At 41.5% G+C, this 22,127-nt stretch overlaps 1 protein-coding gene across 1 annotated transcript in view; it reads left to right on the top strand.

The window, feature by feature from the left end:
- Positions 1-468: 468 nt before the first annotated feature.
- The window catches only part of LONP2 (lon peptidase 2, peroxisomal), a 37,628-nt gene continuing 15,969 nt past the window's right edge, over positions 469-22,127 (top strand). The window contains exons 1-11 of the mRNA XM_063411062.1: positions 469-792; positions 1,630-1,864; positions 2,553-2,684; positions 3,971-4,093; positions 4,942-5,102; positions 5,309-5,403; positions 6,662-6,920; positions 12,477-12,618; positions 18,333-18,483; positions 19,025-19,151; positions 20,196-20,329. Coding sequence (XP_063267132.1) covers positions 560-792; positions 1,630-1,864; positions 2,553-2,684; positions 3,971-4,093; positions 4,942-5,102; positions 5,309-5,403; positions 6,662-6,920; positions 12,477-12,618; positions 18,333-18,483; positions 19,025-19,151; positions 20,196-20,329 — 1,792 coding nt within the window. The 5' untranslated portion in view covers positions 469-559. The remainder of the gene's footprint in view (positions 793-1,629; positions 1,865-2,552; positions 2,685-3,970; positions 4,094-4,941; positions 5,103-5,308; positions 5,404-6,661; positions 6,921-12,476; positions 12,619-18,332; positions 18,484-19,024; positions 19,152-20,195; positions 20,330-22,127) is intronic.

Genomic DNA, 22,127 nt, shown 5'->3' on the forward strand with positions numbered 1-22,127 from the left:
GAGCTCCTTTCAACACGAACGATTCTGTGACTCTGAAACAGGATGCCGAGCCCTTCGACCCGGAGCACGGATGCGGGAGATCAGATCTGTGTAAAAACCAACAAAAGAAGGGATTTCACTTCGTACCCGTGCCATTTAACAGACGATAAGATTTGTTACATGCTCCCTGTCCAGTGTCGGAGCCCTCAGCACTCTCACAGCCCGCACCCATTGCCAGTGCCAGCCTGACACCTGCCGGCGGCCGAGCGGCCTCCGGGAGACTGAAGGGAACCGGCCCGGCTCGGTGTCCGAGAGGAGACCGGACCCGAGAGGCCCCGGGAGCGGCAGAAGGAGCGGTGGAAGGAGCGGCAGGAGCGCCTCGGGAGCGGCGGGGCCCATTCGGGGCCGGGCCCAGGCCGGGGGCAGCGCGGCCGCCGCCGCCAGGGGGCGCAGCAGGCGGGGCGCGGCCGGTCCCTGCCGGTGCCCGTAGGGGGCGGGGCGCGGCGGGCGAGGGGCCGGGCTGCCATGGCGGCGGGGCCGGCGTGAGGGGCGCGGGGCACGGCCAGGGGCAGGAGGAGCCATGGCGGCGGGCAGCGCTATCCAGATCCCCACGCGGCTGCCGCTGCTGCTCACACACGAGAGCGTGCTGCTGCCCGGCTCCACCATGCGCACCAGCGTGGACTCTCCGCGCAACATGCAGCTGGTGCGCAGCCGGCTGCTGAAGGGCACCTCGCTGCGGAGCACCATCATCGGCGTCATCCCCAACACCAGCGACCCCACCTCCGACTGCGACGACCTGCCCAACCTGCACAGGTGCGGCTCGGCCCTCTCTCCCTGCCGCCCTCGCGGCCTGCGGGCCCCGCGGGGCCCGGCGCGGCCTCCCCGGCCGGGGCTGGCCGTGGGGTGACCCCGCGGGCCCGCCCGCTCCGCCGCCCCGGGAGCGCCTCTGCCCTCCGAGGAGCCTGGCGCACCACCGGCCCGGCGGGCGGCGTGCCGGCGGGCGGAGGCGAAGTTTGAAAAGAGACTGGGGTGGACGAGCAAAATAAGACGAAAGAACGCGGCCCTAGAGCTGTCGCAGCTGTTAACGATAGCATTTTTCACCTAGTCGGTGACACGGATATTGGCTTAGGTCACATAAAATGAAAACAAGTCGTATTTATGTGTAGTGAAACTAACATGCTGTAACCTTTACGCTCCGAACTTTGTCTTATGAGTGGACCTAGTAAGATTTTTTAAGATTTATCTGCTTAAATAAGTACAGTGATCTAAAGTGTTCAGTACAAGGCTGGGAATTTCAGTGAAGAACTGTCATTTATGAACACCCCCGTTTCGCAGTGCATATGTTTAAAGCAGAAATGTCAGTGTGCCTGTCCACAGGCAGATCCATTATTATAACTAAATAACATATGTTTCTAAATTGCATGACTGTATTACAGTACCTTATTTAGTTTCTCAGTTAACTCGTTCTTGTTCGAGTTTTAGGGCCTAGTTCTGTGGCTTGTGTTACAGAGGACATTGGATAATTTGATTTCATTTCACAACAGAAGCTATGACCCAGCCGGGCCTTGCAACCTATAGCTTTGCTGCCTCTGATAAGGAGCACACACAATGTTCTGTGGAAGGTGACAGAAGGATTTGCTCTGTTTTTAGGATTGGCACTGCTGCCCTGGCAGTTCAGGTGGTTGGTAGCAACTGGCCCAAGCCCCATTACACGCTGCTGGTGACAGGCCTCTGCCGATTCCAGATCCTGCAGCTGCTGAAGGAGAAGCCCTATCCTGTTGCTGAAGTGCAGCAGTTAGATCGCCTTGAGCAGTTCACTAATGGCCATAAATCTGAGGAGGAGCTTGGAGAGCTGTCAGAACAATTCTACAAGTATGCAGTACAGGTAATTTGTTTTATTCTTGGGTGTCACATAACCTAAGTGTGGGTACACTTAGGCTCTTCATTTGTTTTCTATCTGCCTTTCTGTTTCTCCAGTTCCTAGATTTTTCAGGGACTGGTAGAGTGTCAGTGTTTCTGCTACAAAATAAATGTTACAGCTTGAGGTTTCTATGCCAAGTTCCAGGGTGTGTACACAGCTCATTGCAGCTGAGTCTTGTGCAACTGCTTGTGTTGGTGCTATGATAAGTTGGTGTTTCATATATAGCAATACTGTATGTACATTCTACTGAAAGATTTGATTATTTTTTCTAGAATTTTACAGAGATATAAGAAAATGTATACAATAGGAGTATAACGAATTGGAATTTAAAGGGTGTATTGGAAAAGAATTGTGGGGAAGTTTTTAATCTGGATATGTGGGGGAAATAGGAAATGTATGTATTTAAAAAATGCTGCAAACAATAATGATACTTTTGAACTTCTCAGACAAGGAGAAAGCTCAAAGTCTTGGTGCTCTATGCTGAGTTAGTGCCCCATCTGTGAACTTTTGGTGAACTCACTTCAGTAGCTTTTTGGCAAACTACCTAGACGTGCTTCCCAGTGAAAGACAGGATCCTGTTTAGGCCAGAGAGCCACTGAGCCAGTTCCAAGAGAAGCACAGCGGCCCTGACGTTGTTCCCTGTGTGTTGCAGCTGGTGGAGATGCTGGACATGTCCGTGCCCGCGGTGGCCAAGCTCCGGCGGCTCCTGGACAACCTGCCCCGAGAAGCTCTGCCAGACATCCTGACCTCCATCATCCGGACAACCAACCAGGAGAAGCTGCAGGTACCGTGTTCTTCAGCGCTTAGAGCGGCAGATGGTGGTGGTGTCTTTTTAAAGTCAGCCACTTCTAGGTAATTTTGGAGTTGCTCACTCCTGTGACTGTACAGTGAGAGCATTATGCCAGCAGGGATTTGTGTTCCAGCGGAGCAGGAATGCTTGCAAAATGGTGTTGTTGAAAGTGTTTATGTATGCACATGGCAGAACTCGCCTAAGGTAAATCTAGTTGGGAAGTCTTGGAAATGGTTCGTTTTATTAAACAATAAGTGGAGCATGGACTTACCATAGTAAAGATGATAAATCTTTTTTCAGATTGTGTTAAAACTTTGCTTACTTATCACAGCTGACTGATCATTATACATATCTTAATACTAATAACTTCAGAATTAAAATATTTTTAATGTTAGAATTAAATATTTTTAAAAACATCTTGAAGTCTGTGTTTCTCTAAGCACTGAGACAATGGTTAAATTTCTATCATATGTCAAAGTAAATCTATGCAAAAATTATCTTTATGGCTTGGTGCTTATTCATCTGATTTCTGTATTTGCTTGCTGTGTTTTGCAAGTTGTTCCTTTTCTTCTCTAACTGCCTATGCTGCACCTGGAGGTGAAAGTGTGTTAGGTTCTTTCAAAGCAGCACAAGTAGAAATTAATGCAGTAATTTGAAGGGAAGGTGTGTACTGTAGCTGGATATCGTGCTGGAGGAAGGTACATTAGTTATTAGTGTCACTTTTTTTTTATTAGAAGTTCTAAAGAAAAGAGCAAGTGATGGAAGCTATGGAAATACAGAGGAGCAGAATTCTACCCATTTCCACATATTAACTTAATTTAATATGAAAATGGAATTGTGTGCAAAATATTAAAAAAACAAACAAAAAATCTCTGAAGAAAAACCTTAAGGCACAACGTGATTTTTTTTTTCCTCTGGGTTATCCAAGGACTTGATGCTGTAACTTAACAGGGCCATCTCTTTCCTGAGACCCAGTAATCGAAAAATAGGACATTGATAGATATTTACCACAGGAAATGCAACTGAAGTATTAAGATGTTTTAAAACTAGACAGGATAAGAGAATTTTCTCTAGTTTTAAGTGCTTTGTAGTTCAGGCATCCAGACCCTTGAGGCTAGATTTTGTGTACTGTATTCTCCTTGCTTTTCTTGCTACCTGTTTACCCGAATCCATCTGTTCCCTACCTGTGGTCAAAAGACAGTAGCAGTACCTCCATGTTCCCCCAGAGTGAGGATTCATCAGTGTGAAGTTGCTGGCTGCTTACAGCTCCTTGCTCTTAGATTTTAGATGCTGTGAGGCTGGAAGAACGGTTCAAGATGACCATACCATTGCTTGTTAGACAGATTGAAGGCCTGAAGCTGCTTCAGAAAACAAGAAAGTCCAAACAGGATGATGATAAAAGGGTATGGAGCTTTAAATCTGAAATACTTAAACATTCTCAATAAGTACTAAGATGTGCTTTTTTTAACATGCTAATAATGAATGCATGGTTTTAATCTGTGCATATGGCTGTAGTATGTGATTGTAGTCTGGAGCTGCAGAGAACACCCAGCTAGAAACTTAGGCTGTGGAGATACACAGAAGACAAAATATTTGTTTAAAAATGCCTAGGCTGTATTTTAATTTTTTAAAATTTAATTTTTATTTTAATCTGAGCACTTTGTGACATTAAACAATGCTCAGATTGCTCTGAAGAGTCAATTCATGTGCATGGTATGCACACAGTGAGTTGTGGCCTGTGCAGTGAAAGGTGTGTCTTGTACTGATGGCATTGCAGAGGAGTGGCAGCTTTTGAACTACAGATAAAGAATGAGCGTTGTAAAATGGAGCTTGTTCACTTCTGCTGCATCTAACTGTGCTGGTATAGCTCAGTAACTGGGAGTTCATTGAGAAATGAAAAAAGATAAGAGAGATTTACCCATTTTGTAAAGTTTATGCTGCTTAGTATGCTGGGTTACAGTGCTTGAAATAGCACAAATAGCTCCATTCAGTTTTGTTCTTGTTTTGTCTTGTTTGCTACTTTAGGATACATGATAAACTCACTTAAAAATTTATAAAGAACAGTAATTTTTTAAAGTAGCACCAATAATACTTTTTGAAGTTAATATCTGGAGTTAAAACTTTCTGGAGTTCTGAATTTTTCCATGCACCTTACCTGTTTTTGCCATGATTTTCATTCAGAGCCAAAATACACAGCTTATTTAAAAGCCAAGACCTGGTGCAATTCTGTGGCTCTGTTTTCATTGCACAGGTTGTAGCTATTCGTCCTAATAGAAGAATCACTCATGGAAGCATTACAGAGGATGAGGAGGAAGAAGAAGATCATGATGATGTTGTCATGCTAGAAAAAAAGATTAGAACATCCAGTATGTCAGAACAAGCTCTTAAAGTTTGCCTTAAAGAAATAAAAAGGTAAGAGGCTTTAAAAAGTGGTGGTTTCTTTTTAAAATTTAAAGCAAATCTTGCAGACCTTTTCCTGTTTGGTATATGTTTGTATTGTTTGTGTTTTTTAAATGATTTCAAACCTCAGGAAGCAATCGCTACCTTGCAGTGCAGTAGAGGCTTCCTTTGCTTTTAATTTCTGGTTGATCTTTTGAATTCTGTACTTATATTTCCAGATTAAAGAAGATGCCTCAGTCAATGCCAGAATATGCTTTGACAAGAAATTACTTAGAACTGATGGTGGAATTGCCATGGAACAAGAGTACGAAAGGTAAACCCTTCCCTTAGTGGTGATTCTCTTGCACAAACATTTTAGCACAAGTAACTATCATGTAAATGCTGTGATTTAGTTCTGTCTTGTAAAAACATTGCTGATAAGTTACTGTAAGCCAGGTAAACCATTAGACTTCAGTGGGAGCTGTACACTGAATAGCCTGTGTAGCTCAGTTGTATATCTAAGAATGTGGATTTAAAAAGTATTTTAAAATGAAGGTGTTTGTGATGACAGTTGGTGCCAGTATGTATCAAAAATAATAAAGAAATGAGCATCTAATTATTTTTTATATGTCAGACAACCCTTGTGGAGATTTCTGTAACATTGGTCTTGCTGAAGAAGATTCTGGTTTATCTTAAGCAAGTTTGGTAAGAAACAAAAGGATAAAAAAAGCACAATTGTAGTCAATTTTAATAATTACAACTTGGAGTACAGTAGAAGAGCTGAGTCCATGTCTGCTTTGTACCATAGTTTTTGGAGTGGTGAGTAGAGGGTGGCACTGTTAATACAGATATGCTGTGCAAAAATGGAGAGTGAGGCAGGAGTAGGAAACCAGACATGACCAACAGACATTGACTGAGCAGCAGTAGGTTAAGTGGCAAAATTACTTTGCACAAGGTGGACTTAGCACACCTGCATGTCCATCTCAACCCTTCTGCTGTACTTGTAGTGATGAATTGTTGCTGGTTTGAAATAGAGCCCTGGCTGTTTACAAACAATCTCATAAATATTTTCTTTAATGATTAAATTGTAGAAAGATCTGCCTACATGTACTTTGCAGTATTATTCAAAGAATCCCCAAATGAGTAAAATGTTTGTTGACAGTCCTAGCGGACTGTTCTTTTGGTGGAAGTTGCTCTTTGATCTTTTGAAATTATGCCGTGTCATGTGAAATTTGGTCTTTTAACTTTAGGCAAAGTTTTGAGTGTGACCCACGTGATTGCTATTTTGAACTCTGTAGCTATAGTGAATAAAACCACACATGAATATAGAAACAGAAAATCATGGTAATTATTTTAGCCTTGGATGTCATTATCAGTACTGTGTCATTTTCAGTACTATAATCTGTCTGGTTTAGGTCTAATTTCCTTATTAAAGAAGAACTTTATACCTTTGTTTTAGAAAAGCATTGTGTGAAATGCGTGTGTGAGTTGGGGGGTTGCCCCGATGAAGGTGTCTGTCTGTGCTGTAGGATGAGTTGTTTCCATTTTTAAGGTGAATGTGCTGATGATCTCTGTGCTGTTTGCGATGCCAGATCGCCTGGAAATCCGTGCAGCTCGGATTGTTTTGGATAATGACCATTATGCCATGGAGAAGTTGAAGAAGAGAGTTTTGGAGTACTTGGCTGTGCGACAGCTTAAGAACAACCTCAAGGGACCCATCCTTTGTTTTGTGGGGCCCCCAGGAGTTGGTAAAACCAGTGTTGGAAGATCAATTGCAAAGACTTTGGGTCGAGAATTCCACAGAATTGCTTTGGGAGGAGTCTGTGATCAGTCTGATATTCGAGGCCACAGGTAATTACTTCTTCTTTTCCTAATTGCAGTTTTTTCTCTGCAGAATATATTGATTATTTTCACTGTTCAACCAATACAGAGAAATTTTGCTTCTGTGAAACAATGGTAGGTATTTATTGATTTTCCTTGGTATTCAGTGGTGTTACTTGGGGGAGAATTTCAATGGAATGGATGTTTAGTGTTATGGTACAGACTTAATTCTTTCCTTCTGCTGCTGCCCTTTATTGTTGTAGGGAATGGATTTCATCTTCAGTTATTTTAGCACTTTAAAGTAAAATTCTGTAGAAAATTTAATGCAAACTCTTGATTTTTATGATTTTAAGAGGGATGTAATGATTTAATTACCCAGTATAAGCTATACATTCCTTCATAACCATGTTTGCTGCTAAAAGAGAGGAGGAACTCGGAGTGGTACATGAAAGTTGTTAGGGGATAGCAATACACTTGTTCGTGCACTGTTTTCCTATTTCAAAAGGAGATTTATGCCTAAGCTGGCAGGTTTCAAAAGACATTTTTTGGAAGATATTCCTTGGGACTGTTTTGGTGTTGAGGTCTTTATGTATCTACTACTTAGTCTTTTAAATTTGTTTTAATCCATTCCTCAATCCTTGCAACTGGAAGCATAATGAATGGGCAATAGAGATAAAACATCAGTGCAGCATTTTTCTTTCTATTACACATATTTTATGTTTATTGCCTGCCGCGTAGGAAATCTGGAATAATGAATTTTAGTAAGGTTTTCTTTTAAGTCATGTTACTGAATAAAATTTCTCCTTAGAACAGGAGGTGAATACTGTGAATTAAAGCTATCAGTTATCTTTTTGGTGCCACCTAGCAGTTAATTTTGCCCAAGCTATGCAGCTACTCTCAGTAGAATACACCTGAGATAGAATGTCCTAAAAACAATTTCAAATATGACTCAACAACATGTGCTATTCGAAGTGAAGCCACTAGAGGATGTGGAATACTCAGCATTATGGGAAGTAACTTTTCCAGAGCAGAGCAGGGCTCAATCCTCTGTAACAGGGAAACCACATCTTGAACTTGACATTACAAACAAAAGTCAAACTTCCTTCCTTGTGCTGGACCCCATAAAGAGAACAGACAGAGCGAATCATATGACAGAGTCTCTAAAAAGCTTTTTAGTTCAGGTGTTTGTGGCTGTCACACATTTTTGAGGGCATTATGAAGTTACTAATTCATATTAGAGGCTAATCGTTAAAAATTTCATATTAAGAAGTGTATTAAATTAGCCAATGGTAAATATTTGCTAAGAGAGTTTATTTTATACCAGTAAAGAAAAATGTAATCTAGAATTAGCAAGAATATTGTGTAGTTACTGTTCAACAAGCAAGTATATGGTTTAAAAATGAATTTTAAAGCAGTTGGTACCAAGAGTCCTTTGTAGTCCAATTGCTTTTTCTAGTTTTTTGTAGTTAAACCCAAACCCACCTGTTGCATACTGGATTTTAAATTCTGCTTTGGCTTGTTTTCTTCCTTCTCAGTATAAGATTTAATTAGATTAGAAATAGAGCTTTTCTGTAGAGTTCTGTAATGTCCTTTTGTGTGAATAAATCCTTCAAGTTATTCCCAGTCAGGTGAATCCACATTGTCCATCTGGTGGCACTCAGAGGGAGGTGGTCCAGAAGTGGAGGAGACACAGACTGTTGTTTTCTGAGTTTCACTGTTGAGCAGGCTGATTTTCTAACATTACACCTTAGAAGACGTTGTTTTTCTCCTAAAAACTCCTTATTAGGATCTGGGGCTCGAGTTAAGGATTCCATTGACATTGCAGGAGAACAGTACTTTATGTGCCTGCTGATGTACCGAACATGTACAAGAATGTACCAAATGTACTAGAACATTGGAAAGGAACTGTTTCAGCTTGACTTGCAAGCAGACAGTGCCTGAAATAGCAAATTCACTTGGGCCGCTTGGGTGAAAGGTGCAGAGCGAGAGATTGAGCAGAGCTCCGGGAGAGCAGCAGGGCGGGGCCGGTGTGTCAGTGACTGCCTGTCCCAGCTGATGTGTGAGTGTGGCAGCTGAACTGCCCAGCTTGGCCATTGCACTGGGGGTCATGTGCCTGCGCCTGGGCTTGGGAATCCTTCACTAATGGAGTAGCAAGGATTGTTCTGCATCCCCAAAATGAAATCATCCTCTGGAAACAAAACCAGAACTCCCTGATCAGTCATCCTTCAGCTGTTGTCTGCATTTACCACTCATCTATACCATATTTTAAAGTATGCTGGTTTACATTTATTGTTTACTTGTATTAAAAAAAAAAGGAAAAAAAAGAAAAAAATCCTACAAACCATTTTGAAGGATGACTTCGAACTTTCTTCCAAGAAGCTCATTGCTTTTAAAATCACCTCTTTGCTGATATTTTGTATCACACAGGAAATGTATGATCTTCTCTAGTTTGTGTTTTTCTATTTCTGAAAAGGAAAGATGTAATTGTGTCATTTATTTATAGTGGTGCTGGTGAGGTAGGTGAGAAGCTCTTCTTTCTCACCTTCATGTGAATCGCTCCTTCCTGTATTTTCAGTGCTTTGCAGCTTCAAAAGCTTGGACAGTTCATTTCTGGCTTGGGCCTTTGCTGAAGATTTGTTTCGATGCACTTGTTTGAGGAGAGGTGGGATTCCTCACCAGCACAGCAGTGCTGGCAGAGCTTCCCTGCACAGGCCTTGTGCACCAGAAAAAAACTGCAGACAGCTTCACCCGTGAGAGGAATGAGCTTTGTTGGACAAGTACAAAGCAGAGACAGATTTGTAAAGCCCTTGAGTGGATGCAGCCTCTGGCCTTGCCCCCCCAACCCCCCCAGAAAAGGCTGTGGCCTTGTGCAAAGGTGTTCAGAAGCAGTGGTGTTAACTTGGTTGTCCTTTTCTATCCCTGCAGTTAAAACTATGTGTCTTGAGATCACTGTGAAGAAAGTCGGTCTTGTTGCTTTCTTTCAATAATGCTGCCACTGCTTTAAGGGTTCTGTTTGTGAGGGTTCCCAGTTTACTTCGGGAGAACCAAGAAGGTTGGATTTCCCAGCTGTTTTTCTTGCATTTTCTAGGATACATAGCGCCTGATGACATACTGTACCTTTAAAGGTACTTTTTCACTGATCTAAAACTATAAAAAGATTACTAAGTTGCAGATCTTCTCTATGTGGAGCTCTCAAGGGGTTGGGTTTTTTAAGTGTTGCTACACAAGTGAGATAAGTAGGAAAATTGCTCTGTGCTTCCTGTTTTTTGTGAGGAACGCTGACTGTCCTCTGGGTTTAATGCAGGGAAAGAAACTGCATCAAAAATGAGCAAAGCAATGTAGGATATTGTTTTACCTCCTTTCAACCCTAGCAAAAATTATGAAATCAGCATCATATTCAGTGATAGTGTTCCTAAACAGTAACATTTAGTTTCACATCTTACAAGGCAAAGGTTAACAGCCAGCCAGATAAATGGCCATATCTGCTTGTAATTTTAGTATATTCTGGCTGTCTTTATATGTAAATACCTGCAGGGCCTGTCTTACCAAAGATTGTGTTGTTGAGATGTGTTCCCTAATAAGTTTGGAGATCTCAAGAATTTGATAATATAGTAAAATAGGTATTAGTCCATCTCTAATAAATTAAGAGGTACTACAGATTTAGACTGTTGCATCTGTTTGCCTTCATTTAGTTTGTAAGCCAGCCTCTTTGTTAAAACTCAATGGAACTCAAATCTCTATAGAATTCAAAAGACCAAGTAAAACTTTGTGTATCTAAAAACACAAACATGCATTAAAGAAGTGTAATGTTTTTAAGGATGCACTTGAGAATAATGTAGCAAACAAGAACAAAGAGTGCTTGATGTTTACCTAATTATGTTACCCTATTACTAGCATAAGCAAAATACTGAAACGGTTGGGCTGCATTGTCTCTGAAGCATATAAAATTATTCTCTAGTGCAGTGAGCACCTTGTGGTAAAAAACAACCCAGAGAAGAGTAAAACTACCGCCATCAAACAAAACCCAAAACCACAAAAAGAAAGAAACCCAAACCCATAACTGAAAAAACCCCCAAATCCCCCAAAAACCAAAGAAATGCCGGAATTGCTACACTGATAAATGTGTTTACACTGGTAAGTGATTCACTTCTGTGAGCTCCAGCTCTGATGCAGTCTCCTCATTTTCTGATTGTTTTATAGAAAGCTGTCCCAGTCTTGGCAGGGCTGTGGGTGTGCAGATGGAGGAGGCTGTGTGAGAGCTGCCGTGCACAGTCCTGATCTGTAATGAACATTCCACAGGCAGCCCTCCGTGAGCGCGGGCCGCTCCCGTGCTGCACATTGAGACTGCACAAAAGCACTCGAGTCAGGAGCTGTTGCCTGCTGGCTGCCCCAGTCTTTAGCAGCTGCCTCAGGAAGGTGGTAACAGGCAAACTGAATTACTCTTGCATTGCAGGCTGTTTAGAAGATCTTAAAACCTTTTATTTTTTGGCAGATCGAAAGTTAAATACATTTACTGCAATTTGTTTCCTTAGTGTTACATGGTACTGACACCATTGCTGTGTGGTTTGGGTTCTGCTTTTGTTGCTTTTGGGGGATTTTTATGTATTTAAAATCGTATCTAGTATTTATTGAAATTAGTCCCATGGTATTTTTGGTTTCATCTTTGTAAATGTCATCCTGTTTATTTTGGACAGTAGTAAACCAGATCGTATGGCAAAGCAGGCCTGTTCCTCTTGTGTGCTTTGTGAGGGTCATGAGCTAGATACTGTAATTCAGCACTTCATGTATCTCTTTCTTCTTAGAATTTCATGCTCTTAATTATAGGATTTTCAGTAATTGATGGCATAAGCAGAAAAGAGTGTGATATATGCAGCAAACAAGGGTTATATATATCTGTAAAATGTAGTTTTGCTCCACGTGTCTTGTGGAAAAACGAATTTACTGATTTGCTCCACGTGTCTTGTGGAAAAACGAATTTACTGATTTGCTGAATAAATTCAAACTCGTCATTTTTTTTTCATTACAGTGTTCAGCTTTTCATTTTATATTGAAATGGCAGTAATTGCAGTTACTTTTGGTGGGTGTTTATTAAAGCATGCTGTTGTGGGGACATTGACAGTTCAGCATAACTGGAATTTTGCTCTCTTTTGTAACATGCTGTGTGAACTCTGTTGTGATGACAAAATCTCAGCATTGTAATTATGAAAATGTTTTTATTAATGAGGTTCCCAAATCTGCTTCTGCTTCTTCTTACAGTACAGGAATGCTGGTACTGGAACATGTTAGGATGTCCACAAACTGTAAAGTTTGGATACACTTTAATGCAAATTATTATCTTTGCAGACTAGTTCATCATGAACTCAAATTTTCATCTGCTGCTATAATTGCTTGTATTAGCTCAGTTGTATATTCCATATTTTTATCAAGTGTTCCACAATTTTTTACAAAAAAAAAAAAAAAAGCAAGAATAGTTGCAGTGCTCCTTGTTCTTCTATTTGACCTGGAGTTTTGTTTGTGCTATTTTTGATGTTGCTCCTCCTGTTGCCCATGTCACCACCCTCTTTCCCCATCCCCATTCCGTTCCAGGCGCACCTATGTGGGCAGCATGCCTGGCAGGATCATCAACGGGCTGAAGACTGTCGGCGTGAACAATCCCGTCTTCCTCTTGGATGAGGTGGATAAACTGGCAAAGAGCTTGCAGGGGGACCCTGCAGCAGCCTTGCTGGAGGTAAGAGGTGTTAAACTGCAAGCATCGTTTCCTTTGGGTTTTGAAAGAATTAAACTGGACTCAGAAGATTCACTGGCCTGACAGTGCCAGCTCTGTTATTCAAATATCAGCTGCTGACTTCTGACTTGGGTGGGTTTCTTTAATTCCTTGGGCACAATGCAGATGCTGTTACATAGTGGCCAAGTAACATATCCTCAGTGAGCTGTACTTGAACACAAGGATAGATATTGGGGTGTTTTCTGTATTTAAACAGTGTTCAAGCCCTAAACATCACTTATTTGGGAACAGACATTGATTTTTAATGATCGAATGTTTTTAGCTAAGAAAGAACTGTAGAGGATCTAGACACTAACTAGACTTCTTCAAGTTTTCCCTTTCTTTCTTGGAACAACTTTAATATATTTTTGAAGCTCTTGATGGTACCAGCTTGTACTGGAGCTAAACAGTTTACCCAGTGCATAATGTGGACTAGCTGCATGTTCTTTTAGGAGCATTTCTTTAATTAGTGTGGTAATTAACTTTCTGAAGGTGGATTTTTCATGTAAGTCACAGATTCCCACTCCTTGACTGATTATGGTGTGATGAGTGTTTGGCTGATTATGGTGTGATGAGTGTTAGCTTTCCAGGGGAGTCAGGTTTTCCATGAGTACATTTTTCTGAATTTCTGGCACTCAGACTAAGATGGGAATGAATCTAGTTTTGAAGCACATATTACAGCTATTTTATCACAAAGGTTGTCAAAGTTGATTTGCTTAAAGACACAAATAACATTCAGGAGATACAACTGAAGACTTTGGTGAATGAGATACTGTTGGAATATTCTGTAAATCCCATCAAGTGTTGAGATGTTATCACTTAGGTTAGTTGGGCTTTCAGGAGGGCAAAACAGGAGTGATCATGAAGAAGATGAATTGAGATCTGCTCCTTGCAAGCTTCATGTATCATGTAGCAGACGGCAGTAAGGAGTTGTCAGAACCTTCTTCCCAGTTTCTATTTTCTGGAGTGTGACATGAATCCCAGTTCAATTCCTTCTCCACTGATCTGTGCATATTCAGTGCTTTGATTCTAGCAATTTGCTGGAGAGGGGAAGGAGCACATCCTCAGGTGTGGGGACAAAGCTTTGCCCTTCCCTGGGCAGAAGGCTGTGCCCATCTTCTGTGCCAGCGTGGGTGGCAAAGGGCAGAATGAGGGAGGGGATGGCAAAGGAGAGAATCAGGGAGGTGCTGGCACAGCAGGGCTGGGGTTGAGGCTGCCAGGGCAGATGCAGCACTAATGCACAGGATGGTTTTTGTATTGTGCGTGCTTAGAGATTGCTTGTACTGCTGTAGTTTCATGCTCTGCCTTCTCTTTTGTGTTCTCTCTGGCCCTGGGGACTGCCATGCTCCCACTGTGTCAGCTGTACTGCTTCTGGCATGGTTCTGTACCTGTTTCAGTCAAAAGGAGAGGCATTAGTAAAAATACCCACATTTTTTGAGCTAGCCTGGCTCACTTTGACAGAAGTGACTTAGGGCATAATCCTGGAAGCATCTCAGTTGTCAGCCCTGAGGGGTGGTAGCTTTGGTAAGTGGGGGTGGAAGTGGTTCTGATGGTATTTGCCTACAGAGTCACTCTAATGACTCTCTTGACTGACAGCGCTTAATGCTGTGATTTAAATATGAAAAATGCTACTTAAATTAAGGTGTCATGAGCTCATCTGGATGCTGTATGACATGCTGCAAATGAAGTGTCAATTGACTTTCTACAAACGTCATTATTTTCTTCCTGCTAGATAGTGAAAAATTACTGTTTTGACAAGGCCAACAAGTTCTTTGAAAATCAGTGTATGAGCAGGCTGTGGTTTGAGAGCTCTGTTTTGATCTTTGCATGTTAACATGAACTAGTAGTAATTTAAATGTGCTAGAAAATAGCATGGCTTCACTTCTTTAGCTTTTAAAAATGACAGTTAATGGTCCCTTACCTGTGCATTTCTCAAGTGTGTAGTACACTTTTCTAGGGCACATGAAGGGCCTCAAAGTGCAAAGAAGACAAGCAAGGGAGTGTAATAAATACATTATTCCTTGTACTGTTCCTCTGGGGGGTTTTATTTACACTTTGCTGAAAATGTAATGATCTCTGTTCCTGAGTTTGCTGATGTCTCTCCTGTCACTTGCCTTTTAGATACTTGAACTAAGCCGTCTTAATTCTAGTCAATGCATGGATAAAAATAGCTGAAAATCAGAATTTTCTGTTTAGCTGGCTGTTGTTTGATATGCAGACACAATGATTTGGGGTTTCTTGGAAAGCGTGTTCCAATCATGAATCTAGATCTGTGTATTAATACTGGTAATTTAGTTCAACCTTTGTTGAGTTTGATAATTTTTTTCATTCCCTGTCCTGCAGTAGAGAACAACCGTATTTTTCTATTGTGTCGTTTGTGAGGGCAAACGAATTGAATTAAAACTTGTTTAATTAGCTGTTTGAATTCTGAGTACTTCATTGCTGATTGGAGATGTTTCTGTTTTCCCTCTTCTAAAGCCGCATTCTCAGTGATACTCTGCTCCTGCCATGGATTTTTCCAGCAGAGGCTCATAAGCTTCACTTCCCACTGCCTGCCTGGGCTGTAGGGTTTATGTAAGCCCTGCTAATTGCCCATTAGTTGCATCTGGAGGAGTAATTGCTCTATTAACCATGGCTGCACTGCTCCCCTGTGAGACCTCTGCATCCCTCTGCTGCTGCCTAAACATCCTGAAGCAGGTGCTTTACCTTCTAATGGACAGCTCATGGCTGGACACAGCAGCTCCATTCTCATCTGCTTCTCGTGGTTTACGTTTGGGAAGTCCATCTGCAGTGGGCAGAGGTGGCTGCAGTGCTGGAGAGCAAACAGGAGTCAGTGGTCACTAAAACCACACTTGCTGCTGCTTGGCTGGGAAGTGCCATCATTAAGCATGAAAGGCACATCCTTTATTCCTTAATGTGTAGATGTGTTCAATTCTCGCTGTCCACAGCAGGGCATATTCAAGAAGAAAATTGCCATCCCTGTGAGCTTGGGAGCAAAGCTTGGTGCGTTCTAATTGCCAGATGTGTTTAGTTGTAATGCTTCTGCAGAGCTGTTGCTTCAGCAGGGCAGACTGTCTTCCTATTTCCAGTTACTGTTCATTAACAAAGGAATATTTTAGTCTAAATTTAGATGACCTCTGTTAAAGACAGAAGAAAACAGAAATGGATCCAAGAGCCTGATAGTGGCTATTTGTATGCAGGGAAATTAGACCAGGAGCAGAGCCAGGCAATTAAATGTTCATGGAATTTATTCTGGATTTTGTGGTAATAAAAAGCTTTACAGAGAAGCCTTTGTATGCATGTGAGCTATCTGTCATAAATTAGCCAAGATATTTTGTGCACTGAATGTTCTTTTTGTACTTCATATTTCTGTATTAATTGAATATCTTGGAAAACTTTGGAACTTGAACTTCATCACAGATACCTAATTGAAGAACAGTCCTGTTTGCTTTGGAAAATCTGTTTGAAATGCATAGGCAGGGCATTGGTTTGTATCTTATGCTAAAAAACAGTTACCATGACAAAGAATTATGAGTCTGGAGGATCTCCAGCCCTTGTAAAAAGCCTCAGATAATGCGCATTTTTTGATATAATGCAAGTTGATTTGGATTACAGTTTCCTTTATCTTTATTGGATAGTATTTTTTGCATGTGAGTACAGCCTCGTATTTTGTGTATCTTTGTAAATGACATTCTAATCACCAGCTTGGCACTTAGCAGGGTTCATAAGGATTTCTAGTTGCAGACTAGAAGGAGAAAGAAACATGCACGTAAATAAATGTCAGAATACATGGGTTTTCAGCAGCTTTGGAATTACTTGCAAACACTTCAGCTGACAGACTGGAATTCTATGGAAATGCTGTTATCAGTATAAAAAAGGGGTAAGTTGAATTAGGATTAGCTGTTTTAAAACAGTTAAGAATAATTTGCAAGAGTAGCCTTTGAGTGAGAGGCTAACATTTGGTATAGACCTGCTTGTTTGGACAACAGTTTGTGGCTGCTGTGCCTGCACTCCCTGCCTGTTGTGTTGCCCTGCAGTGTAGGGCTGGGCTGGGGGCTGCCTGAGGTAAGGACCATCAGTGGACTTGGCTTATCAGGATACTTCAAAGCCTTTGCCTTCATTGGTGAAGAAGGGAGTAAATGACAGCAGCTGCTTGCTGGAGAGGGTAAGAAAAGCTTTTGAATAGCTTAGAGCCAGTGCTCAATGGCTTTCACTGAGTTCCAGCCCTAGGTTCAGAATTGAAGCATATGCTTCAGTATGTTTTAAGATTTCACTATAAAGGGGAATTTGTAACTACTCTTAAATCTGTGCAGCACTTCAAAATAAAATCCGAATTTATTCTGTTTCTTAGGAAAGTCAGCTGTGTTTCTGGCATTCTGTAATAGAAGGATTTTTTAGTTTGTTCTGATCATAAATTTTTTCAAAAGATTTTTTTCACTTTTCAAAGCCTGTGGAGAATTTAAGAGTAATGAAAATTCAGATTTTTTTTTTTATAACTATCAAAGAAGTCCTCAAATTCAGTTGTTTTCTAATTATCAACACTGTTCTTGGCTGTAATTCAGATTGTGGGTGTAGGCAGATAAGTTATTTTGACAGTGGTGTGCTGTTTCTGAGGAGATGCATGGGTCCCATTCTTTGTGACATGGGAATTATTCATGTTGGTGTAGCATTGATCATTCATCATTTGGGAAGGAGGAGTGTGGCTGTACTGCAAGGGGATGTGAGACAAAGGTGGTTCACAGGTGATAGAGAAGCCAAGAGTACATTGCAGTGTACAATGAACTTCCCATTCGTGACACTGTTAAAAAATCTACGAGACAGCACCTCAGTGCCTTTGTGTTCCACATATGTATTGAATATTTATCACCTAATCCTAAATCCAGGCAAGTGTTGTGTTAGCACACATAAGTAGTACTAAAAGTGATAGGAAAACAACACAGGTTTGAAGCCCTAGTTCTACTTAGTAAATTTTGGAGGTTGGTCAGACTGTGTATTTTTCTTCTGCAGTGCTTGTTCAATTTTGTCTCTGTCGTTTTGGGAGAAAAATGATTGTGTTGGGAAGGCCGGGGCTCACCAGAGGTCAGAGCTTGTCTGGGATGTCATGGACAATAAGAACTTGTTCTCCTCCTTTAGTAATAAAGGCTGGATGAAGCAGAATGAGTGGGGCAGGTGATTGAGTGACAGCAGATAAGGCTGGGATTGTGTTCTTCCCCTTGGTCTCGTGGGCTGGTGTGAGAGTATGTTTAAAGTAGGAAGAGCTGCCAGCAGCAGGTGAGGATTGGAGTCAGGGATTACTTGGGAGAATTCTCCTTGTTCCGTGGGGCCACATGGGCTGCTTTTCCAAGGCTGCTGCGAGTCCTTGAAGGGCCACTCTACCATGTGTGAAAGGTCATGGAGCTGCAGCTTAGGGGAGGTGCTTCATGGCTGGTGAAATGCTGCAGCACCTCTAGAAAAGGGCAGGAACAACTCATGGGGAAGTGACTTTCTGAACTGTGCATGTGATGTGACATGCAGTCACAGAGTAATCCAGGCAAGGCCAGGGTTTAGTGGTATCTATAATGTGTTTTGTTACTGTAAAGTCAGGTTTGACAGATCCAAATGGAATATAATAAAAATGTGCATATTTTATTTACTTCTGATTGCACAGTTGCATCACTTTTGTGTTCACTCCTGTTAAGGTCTTGGATCCAGAACAAAATCACAGTTTCACCGACCACTACCTGAACGTAGCCTTCGACCTGTCCCAAGTGCTTTTCATAGCTACAGCCAACACCACAGCTACCATCCCCCCCGCCCTGCTGGACAGGATGGAGGTTATCCAGGTGCCAGGTAACACTGCTGTGCCCTCATTAATGCCTCTTGCAGGTCCTTACACAATCTGGGGTGTTTCTGCTGAAGTGAAGGACAGCTCATTAAGGAAAGCCTGCCAGGAATCAGGAGTGCATGGCTGGAGCCGTTAAAAGGGACAAGGCAGGATGGCTCTGCTGTGGCCTCTGCCACAAGGATAGCATTTAGCATTGCACTCAGGAAAATTCACTTCCACCTTTGTGGTAATACATGGACACATTCTGTAATAAATACATTCTGTAATAATGTTTTCCTTCATTGATTTGTTTTTATTGTAATGGTCTATTGGCTGATGCATCTTTTTAAGATTCTGATGGAGAAAGACGTCTTTGAAACACTAAAATTCTGGGTTTATTCGTGAAGTTATAGTTTGCCACAAAGGATCATACCAACAGCCTTATAGCTCGGGGGAGGTTTTTGGTTAAATTCAATCAGGTAGAATTGTAAAAGATAAGAGATTTGATTATATTGTAGTGTCTAAGCAAAAAGATCATTAATAAATGCATACTATTTTTTTTTTAAGGATACACACAAGAAGAGAAAATTGAAATTGCACATAGACACTTGATTCCTAAACAGCTTGAACTACATGGTCTGACTCCACAGCAAATACAGATTCCCCAAGTAACCACTTTGGGCATAATTACCAGGTAAATCTGTTCATTGCTTTCAGTTTAAGTACCTTCTTTTATAAACCACTTTATAAAAAGTGATACTACAAATATATATTAATATATATTGTCCTTGATAGTTTCAGCAAATCACCAGTTGTTAGCTCATGAAATTGCTCTCTCCCTAGCTCTTGTCTCCTCTAGAGAAGATCCTTTCTGTAGGGAGTTCCTTGTCTTGCTCTCCAGCTGTGGCTCTCAGTCAGTTGTACTGACACAATTGCCAAGGCCCTGTGAATAAACAGGAACTCCTGAGGCTGGTGTGGCTGCAGTGTGTGAAGCCATAGCTGTGGCAGCAGACAACATGGAGTTTAAAGAACCAAGTCATATTTCTGTCATTTTCATACAAAAAATGGAAATTACCCTTTTTTTTTCCTTGTGACTTGATGTTTACATATATCTAAATTTGGAATTAGGTTTAAAAAATTAAAATGCTTGGTTTTTAAATAGCTTCTATTCATTAGAACTGGGGGTTTTGTTAGACATGACAGCAAATGTATTGATCAGAACATCTTTTGAACTTGAAACTGGCTCATTTCCAGTGGAAAAAGTGTACTGGGATTCAATGAATTGAAGTATTTTATGTCCAGTGTTTTGGCTGTTTTGTGTAGTGTTACTGCCTGGTGCTTCTTTTTAGTTCATAGACTAAAACAAAATATTCTTTTACAGCCAGTTCCTCAATTTCCAGTGAGCTATACATTTTAAGTTTTAAAATAGTTCTTCCTTTCAATTTTTATGCATCTAAGAAGAGCTCAGCACTATTGGACTTTGCTCAGCATTTCATGCAGGTTTGGTACCAGGTGTTGGTCACGTCTTCCCACTCAGTAATTTGTCTACAATTTTATCAGCAGCCACAATTATTTTGATAAAAGCAAACTGGTTTTTTTCCTGTGTTATTGGAGTAGTCCAAGGTTTTGGTGCGTTTCCCATGCCGTTTTCCTGGCTGTGTTTTGTAAGGAGTGTGTTTGCAGTGAGAGGAGCTCTGCCCCGCAGAGCCCAGCCCAGCGCGGCCGTTGTCTCTCGCAGGTACACGAGGGAGGCAGGAGTGCGGGCCCTGGATCGCAAGCTGGGGGCCATCTGCAGAGCAGTGGCTGTGAAGGTGGCAGAAGGACAGCACAAAGAAGCAAAGCCAGATCGTGCTGAGGTGGGGGAAGGAGAAGGTGTGTATCTTTGGCATGTTTTGTTAAAAAGGGAACTTCTGATGTAGTCACCAGGAAGCTAATTTAGCAACTTTCTCTCCTGACTTTATGCTTCTTTAAGGACTCCATTTTCAAAAGCATGGCAGATAGTGTGACATTATTATTATGTACAGTTTGAGTGCTGAGTTATGACTTAGGACATAAGCTGAGTAGTTTCACCCTGCTGAGCTGGTAATTGAGAAGTTCAGTGCATCTGTTTCATGTCTTAGGGATGCAGTTATGATTTGTGTATGCCTTCCTAGGTTTTTTAATCCAAATCTTTCACTTCTTCTCTTTAATGAAAAGCTAAGCTTGGCTGTCGTTCCTACTAGCTCAGAACTCAATCTGGTCATTTTGTTGTACACTGAAAAATTTGTCTACTTGAAGGACTCTGAAATTAGAATTGTTTTTGTGTGCCTTTTAAGACCATGCTGATTCAAAGTCTCTTGGAGCTTTGGTAACTTCTCAGCCTCGGTTAGTCTAATCTTGTTTCTCCTGTGTATAGACAGTGTTTTATCATACCCAGCCATCAAACGGACTGAAAGAAAGCTAAACACAAAACTCTCAGACAGCAAAAATACCCAGGCAACTGCTTCACCAGTAAAGGCAGGTCCCTTTCTAGTGTGGAAATAGGAGAGGAAAGGATGAAGTCAGGCCCATGATCCACTTCATGTGCAGCCACAACAGGCAACTGCTCCCTTTTTCATCCCCCCATGAGGTTCTCTTTGACAAAAATGAGCATCCACGCTGTGTTTGGTGAAAGATGCAGTGGGGGGAGTAGATGGCTGTGCTTTTATTCCAGCCAGGTGCTGGTGGAGGGTGTTGGTGAACACAGCATTTTCCTGCTGGAGCTCCACAGTGCTCATTGCAGCACTGGGTGTCAGCAGGAGCCCTCACTGTCAGGCACATTAGGAATGTGAAAGGACAAACTCCACACCTCAGGTTGAACTTCCAAAATGTGGATAGCCCCTAGTCGAATAAAATCTGTCCAGCAGGGTGTTGTGTGTTCCATTAGTTTGTTTTTTGAAGACTGAAATGAGTTCAGGTGACAAGAAATTCTGCCAGTCTGTCAGAGGATCCTGGAAACTGAAAATTGCAGAATGGCTGCTTGTTTTTGCTCCAGGATACTCACAGACTTAAAATACCAAACAGGGCTCTGTTGGTTTGATGTTCTGAAATATTCCACAACGTAGTTGAAATGGAAAAAACCTTTGGGTTCTAACATCTGTACAGCTGGGATAGATCTGGTCTGGATTGGAGGAGGACAAATGAGGAGACTTTATTATCTGTTCCTTTAAAACTAGGCAGCAAACAAGTCTCAACAGTGCCCACCCCTTTCAGAGAGTAAATCCCAGGGGAAGAAATATAAGGGATATTTTTACAAGCAGTGGTAATAATTAGAAGGGTGTTTGAAGAAGAATTTTACCCACAGTAAAAACTTACGTAATTTGTCTCTGAGAATCTGTTTCTTGACAGTCTTTCAGCTTGACTTTGCCTTTTTTCCCTAGCTCAGTATTTCTCTTATGAAAATTAAATCTTCTTTTACCTTGTTAAGTTTTCTTAACAAGATCACTGTAATGTCTGTGAAAACTGTAATATTGGCAGGTTTAATTTGGCAGTGTTTGCTTAAGCAGGTTCAGCTTGGTTAAGCAGGTTCAGCTCTGAACATTTGGCTTAAAGGCAGTGAGCTCTCACAGTAGAGGTGACTGAATCCAATTGAAATCATCCCATGTACATTAAAAGGCAGACGTTTTAAGACATATTGCCAATGCTTTCCTTT

The sequence above is a fragment of the Prinia subflava genome, chromosome 13, assembly GCF_021018805.1.
Source record: "Prinia subflava isolate CZ2003 ecotype Zambia chromosome 13, Cam_Psub_1.2, whole genome shotgun sequence".
Lineage (NCBI taxonomy): Eukaryota > Metazoa > Chordata > Aves > Passeriformes > Cisticolidae > Prinia > Prinia subflava.